General features: G+C 51.0%; 1 protein-coding gene across 1 annotated transcript in view; it reads right to left on the bottom strand.

Annotated features, from left to right (window-relative positions):
* Positions 1 to 6,450, bottom strand: part of ANK2 (ankyrin 2) — a 281,207-nt gene that overhangs the window by 70,969 nt on the left and 203,788 nt on the right. Inside the window, 5 exon segments of the mRNA XM_025050926.1 lie at positions 3,068 to 3,166; positions 3,824 to 3,922; positions 4,159 to 4,356; positions 4,970 to 5,068; positions 5,517 to 5,615. Coding sequence (XP_024906694.1) covers positions 3,068 to 3,166; positions 3,824 to 3,922; positions 4,159 to 4,356; positions 4,970 to 5,068; positions 5,517 to 5,615 — 594 coding nt within the window.

The raw sequence follows: 6,450 nt of genomic DNA, 5'->3' as shown, positions 1-6,450 counted from the left end.
AGGTCCGTGCGTCTACCAGGGCTGTGTGCAGCAGCTCACGGGCTTCTGAGTGACCGTTTGGTTGGGGCTTAGCCCACCACCTTCGGCCCGCCTTGCTAGGAGCCCCAGACGCACGTCCCTAAACCCCTGGGCCCCTCAGTTTCCTTGTTTATAAAATGGAAATGGCTAAGGTTTCAAGTTTGGGGAAGGATCAAATATGTCACCCAAGAAATTTTTCTTTCGTCCATCTAAAGTTACATGAAGATGCTAGAAAACACTTTTCTTTCTTATTGAAGAGCTCTATGATCTTTACAGCATATTTTACAATGAGAACGTCCTCTTCACGCTGAAGCTCTGAAACCTCTTTGCAAATTATCATATAATTAATCGAATCTGTTTGCCCCAAGCCAATGTTACAGGATTTCATCCTAATTTCAAGCAACTAATAGTCCCATAAAACAAGTTCACTTTTCCAAATTTTTAGGCCAGTCACGAATGTTTGAATAGTAAAGGCCATACTTATGTTTACATTGTCATAGCAACAGAACTACTTTAGTAACTATGGTTACACATGCGATGTGAGGAAGCAAACTCAATTCCTTCTACAAAAATGTCATTCTATGTGAAAAAACTCTGAGGTGTTTATTCAAAGAATAACCTTTGAGTTATGTATCTAACCACCGAAGATACATGAAAAGATATATTTACTTCCAAAAGCAAGTAAAACCTACAGTTTATGTTTGAAAAACCAGAAAAATTAAAATGAGATTTTTCACTCAACCAACTGTCCATTTGCACACAGATCAAACCCAGGTTGGCAGACAATGTTATCTAGACAGGATGTCTGTCTCCCAAATGTTGTAACTGCTCAACTATCAACACTCGACGACAACAAAAGCAACACGGGAAATGTCACGCTCAAGCTCTCTCTGCCGGTCTCACTGCCTTGCTGCATTCTGCCTCCCAGGAGAATACCTGCCTTCCAACGAGAATGTCTGTCCTAGTGCTGCCATGTGAGCTGACTCAGCAAAAGCACCCGAGAATTCAGATGCGAGCCTGAAATTCGCCTCAAAGTCCGATGTCACGAGAGCTCAAGAACCTCAGGCGACTAGCAGCAGCCTCTCTTGCCTGAGTCAGATCAGAAATTCTGAATCCTACATGTTAATGTCATTACTTATCATTTAAAACTAACTTTACCCTATATTGCTTATGCTGATGTACAGACGTGATTTGGTTTCTGCTCCTTAGATGATACAGAGACCAAGTTCCAAAACTTCTGTTTCTCATTAGCAGCATCTGGAAGGGTGGCTGGGAAGCCCTCAGTGCGCTCACGCTGACTCACTCGCGCCCACCCCACAGCTGTGACTAGGGGCTGCTGACTGCGACCAGACGCAGCACACAGGCACGCCTCTCCTCGGACTGCATGTTGTCCTCTGCATTTCTCCTCGTCCTGGGACACTCTGCATGCATGGAGGTGCAGTGTCACATCCGGACCTTGCTTTGCTGAACAAGGCCCTTCAGATGCCACTGGGAAAACAGGTGGAATCAAGTCAGCTCTGCATTTTCCCCAAGAACTTCCAACCCAGGCCTCGCACACTAAAATATCGCACACGTGACAGCCCAAACGTGACAGAGTGGGCGGGAAGGGTGGGAATAGAAATGGATGCAGCCACTGTGGCAAACAGTCAGGAGGAGCCTCCGAAAATGAAAAATAGAACCACCATGTGATTCAGCAATCCCTCTCCTGGGTATTCAGCCAAAGAAAATGAAAACACTAGCTCGAAAAGGAATCCGCACGCCTGTGCTCACAACGGTCAAGACGTGGCAACCACCTGAGTCCGTGAAGAGGGCGCAGATAAAGACGCTGTGATAAATACGCACACGTGAGAACAGACAGTTAGTTGCCAAAGGCAGGGGATTGGGGTGGGAGAAATGGGCAAAGGGGGTCAAAAATTTAAAAAAATATTTTTAACAACAACAAAAAAAGAAATGAATTTAAAGGCTATATGACACTGTAGGTTCAGTTTACAACAGTCTCCTGCTGTTTGGGGAGCGGGCCCCCTGAGGGGTGACTGGAGGAGACTTATCACACGGAACCAAAACAGAGGGATTCAAAGTATGTACTACTAATACAAAATGTTTTATGAGTGAGTTTTTAAAACAGCCCTATTGTTCTTCATAGGGCACTGCCATCATAAAATGTTCAAGCCGCTGGAGAAAGTGTGACAGGGTGTCGTGTGAGGCTGGGGGAGATTTAAATGGCCAAAGGGGATGGCATGCAGGCGAAGGAGGCCGCGAGCACAATGGGAGCTGGCAGCGGGGGAGCGTGTGGCAGTAACGGACTGCTGTGTGGGAGTCGTGGTGTCACCTGGGAGTTCCGCCAGGTCAGGTCACGTTACAGAGGCTGGAAAGAATGCAAAAGGGTGACTGGTCAGGAAGCAGCAAGCTGTGACAGAGTGGGATAAACAGCAGGGAGGACAGTGATGGCGAAGAGGGCGCCAGACCCTGCGCCGTGGGCTCGGAGCGCCGCTGCAGAGCGCTCAGGCCCCGGCCCGGCTCCAGCCTGGCTCTGGTCCTGTGTGCTCTGGGGCCTTGGGCAAGTCATTTAAACTCAGGGCGTGACACAGAGAGTGACAGCATCTGACTGTGAGATCGTTTAGGGACAATTTGATTTAAAATGTATAACCCATGGACGACTCACAGCACGCATTTAATAAATATGCATGTTCTTGCAAAGAAAAGGCCCACGGCCTGGGGTGCGTCTGCCTCTCCTCTGGGGAGGGGCTGAGGCCTTGGAACAGAAACAGCGGCCACAGCGCTGAGACAGTCTAGCACCTACCGTGACCCGCAATAAAGGGGCGACTCGCTGTCAGCTACTTTAACCTTAGAATCAAAATTCTGAAGCTAACCTGCACAGCGGCCGGAGGTTATTAGAAAGTAAAGTCTCAAACGATAGCACAAAACTACATCGCGAATTCCAAATCACGTCAGAAGGACTAAAAAGAAAACACTGGTACAGCGGCGAGCCGGCGGAGGGCCCCGTGGCGAACCCTCCCCCGGACAGAAGAGAAAGCAGACGAGCGCTCACCTTGGTCTTCGCGTTGACGTCGGCTCCCTGCTTCAAGAGAAAATTCACCATTTTCACGTTGCCATAGTGACAGGCCACAATTAAAGGCGTGTAACCCAGCTGCAAATGACAAGAGACGTGGTTAAATCTTAGGGGAGAGGGGTTCCGACAGGATGGATGGGGAGAAATTCCCCTGGGGGGTACAAACATCTCTGAGCAGATGATGTTTGCCTCCTGTGGATACACACATGGGTGGGAGCGGACCCCGGAGCACAAGGCGCTTCATGCCAGCAAGGAGATCTGACACGTGTGTGACGATCTGGCAAAACGCTCAGAGAGGCGCAGATGAAAACGTCTGCAAACGGCCGGGGGGCGGGGCGGGGCGGAGGGCGCACAGCAGGATCGGAGGACATGGTGCTGAACTCAGTAGCCTGGGCTGAGGAGTCTAAGCCAGAGAAGGAAAAGCCCTTCCCGCCAAGGGCGTGGGGCGAGCAAGTCCAGCAAGAGCACAGCAGGCCCTCTTCGCAGGGCGAGAGGGGAGGGAGGGCAGCCTCGGCCTGCACGACGGGGTCTTCTGGTCAGAGTCCTGATCCCGTGCTATCCAGCTGGACTCGGTTCCAGCAAAAAGGGAGACCCAATACAGATCTGTGGGCAGGACGCTCGTAACCAATTCCAAATGCCTTCTGAGGAGGGGGTCGTGGACTCGGGTGGCTTGATGGGGCTACCGGGAACTTCCAGGTCGGGAAGCACCATGACAATGACAGTGGTGCGCTATACCTTCGTGTGGGCGTCCTCGTCGGCCCCGTGCTTGGTGAGAATATCAGCAACATTCACCTTATCTTCCTGGGCGGCAAGGTGCAAAGCTGTGAGTCCACTCTACAGAGAGAAGGGGAGCAGAGGGCACACTGAGGAAGAAAACACACCGCGTCATCTATAACACCTGTAGGTGGATGGTAGGTAGGTACGTAGACAGATAGGCAGGTAGGCAGGCAGCTGGTAGGTAGACAGGGAGGTGGTTGGTAGGTGGTTGGTAGGTAGGTTAGTAGGCAGGTAGGCAGGCACGCAGGTAGACAGGCAGGTAGGTAGGTAGGTGAGGGGACAAAGTGGAGTACCTTGGTTGACGTGTAGATGTTGGCACCCTTTTCCAGGAGCAAGGTGACCATGTCTGAGTGCCCCTCCTGGGACGCCAGGTGGAGCGGGGTCACGCCCTGCTTCGTCACAGTGTCCGTCTCCGCTCCGTAGCCCAGCAGCGTGGAAGCTATCTGCATCTGATTCTTCTTGGCAGCAATATGTAAAGGAGTGTAGCCATTCTGAAAAGTACACAAAACAAAACCAACACACGTTGTAAGCCTAGCGAGTGCCCTACTACATCTCTCTGAAGGAAACAGCATGTCTCATCCACAGAAAAGTTAAAAGGGAGCCTATGGGAAATACAAATTCTTCCCATCACAAGTTTGCATGCAATGACACCCAAATCTTTGTGACCCATGTCAGCAGGTACTCCATTTCTACTGTGAGACAGGCATGGACACAAAGCCTCCAAAGCCTGCGATCTCCAGGCTTCTCTGCTCTGGGGCCTTCCCTGAATACCCGCGGCCTTCTCTTCCCCAGGCTAACCTTCCCGGGCCTCGCCTCCTCCTGACGGGCCCCCATTCCAGACTCCCTGCATGGAGGGGACTGCTCTGCACTGACGCTCAACACTGTCAACACTGCTCTTAGACTGTGCGACCCGAAACTGAACGCCGTGCTCCGGACGCGGTGCTAAGAACAGATGCAGTCAGTCTCGTGCCCTCGGCATGACGCTCTGCTTTCCACCGTCCAGGACCCAAAGCCTCTACAGGACGAGCTGGAGCTTGCCATGCTGCGTGTTTCAAAACCACTCCCACGTGCCGTGGGGTCCGCAGACCGTCGTGCAGTCCTCACCTTGGCGGTGGCGTGAGGGGACGCGCCCTTCTCCAGCAGCAGCAGCGCCACCTTCTGGTTGTCATAGTGAGCGGCAACATGGAGCGGGGTCAGGCCGTTCTGTGGAGGGTGTTTAGGTTCCAGCATTAAGTGAGCATTAGCGGCCCTCAAGCGACCAGAATGTACGGCAACGGACACCGATTTTAAGTCCAAGTTAACTAGTTAATGTAGTCAATAGGAACAAACGAATCAAAGCAAACGAATACCTAATGATCACATATTAGAAACTATGCTAAACCTGAAAGTACCCGGTCGAGACCACAAAGCGCACGGCCACAAACGAAAGTCTGAACTGCTCTGTGAGAATGACGCTAACTTCGCAGGGGCCTCCTCTTGGTAGAAGAGCGCTCTGGGCCTGCTGTGGCGAGAGCACAGGTCGGAGGCGCGGCCGAGCGCCTTCTGAGCCAGGGCGCACGGGGACAGGTCACAGGCGGACACCTCCCTCGCTCCTGCCACTGCTTCCCACACGGCTGGGCCACGCGCAACACTCGGCACTGAGCGGCGGTACCTTTCCCGCAGAGTCCGCGGCAGCACGCCGTTGCAGGAGAAGTTTTGCCACATCCAGGCTTCCATACTTGGCTGCCACATGTAGGGGAGTAAAACCCTTCTGAAATATGAAGGAAAAGAAAATGTAGTGCTTGTTTTTGTGACTACTAACAAACTGTTTTTATTTGTTAACAGAGCTACTTGAGGAAAATACTGGAAGCATTAAATCTATCAGCCATAAACAAGGACTAAGATAAAAAGTGAAATTCGACATCAAGACTTTGGCTTGATAAACTAAATAAATTAAATTTTAAGAGCTCGGAGACTGAAATGTGACTTTGTCAGTGGGGGTTCATAAAAGCCACTAGTGTCAGTAAAATGGCTCCGATTTATGTGTAGAAAAAACAGCCTTTTTCTTGCCTCTAAAATTGGTAGGACTGAGATAACAGCCGCCTTCTCCCCAACCCCTCTCTTCCTCTCTATCCTTTTTATAAGCCCTGAACTCCAAATTTCTTCGTTAAATTTTAGGATATTTCAGTGGCCGTTGTAAAAAAAAAAAAAAAAAAAAATTTTTGAATGGTTCAGTTGATTTGTATTTTCTGCAGAAAAAACAGATAAGTGGTCAACAGAACAGAACATGTTCACTGCAGAAAAGCACCTGCTGGCTCACCTGCTGGCCCTCCCGCACAAGAACCGATAAGAGCCCCGTTCTCTCGTCAAAGGCCCCGGGTCGGGCACGAGGTTGAGCCAACTGACCCCAGACTTAGACAGGCCCGACCTTAACGGTGTTTGAAAGGCTGCTCTCCCACGCGTCTTGTGTGCTAACTCGTGCCAGGCTCTGTAATTCGCTCTGGGTGGCGCGTACAGCCGCGCCCCTGGACTCGAATCTCAGGGACAGCCTAGTCCTCCACCCTGATCTCAGCTCCTCCCCTCGGCCAGACCGTCTAACCGCAGAG

The sequence above is a fragment of the Pteropus alecto genome, unplaced genomic scaffold, assembly GCF_000325575.1.
Source record: "Pteropus alecto unplaced genomic scaffold, ASM32557v1 scaffold17, whole genome shotgun sequence".
NCBI lineage: Eukaryota > Metazoa > Chordata > Mammalia > Chiroptera > Pteropodidae > Pteropus > Pteropus alecto.
The sequence above is the reverse complement of the archived record's forward strand: the minus strand, read 5'-3'. Positions and strand labels throughout refer to the sequence as shown.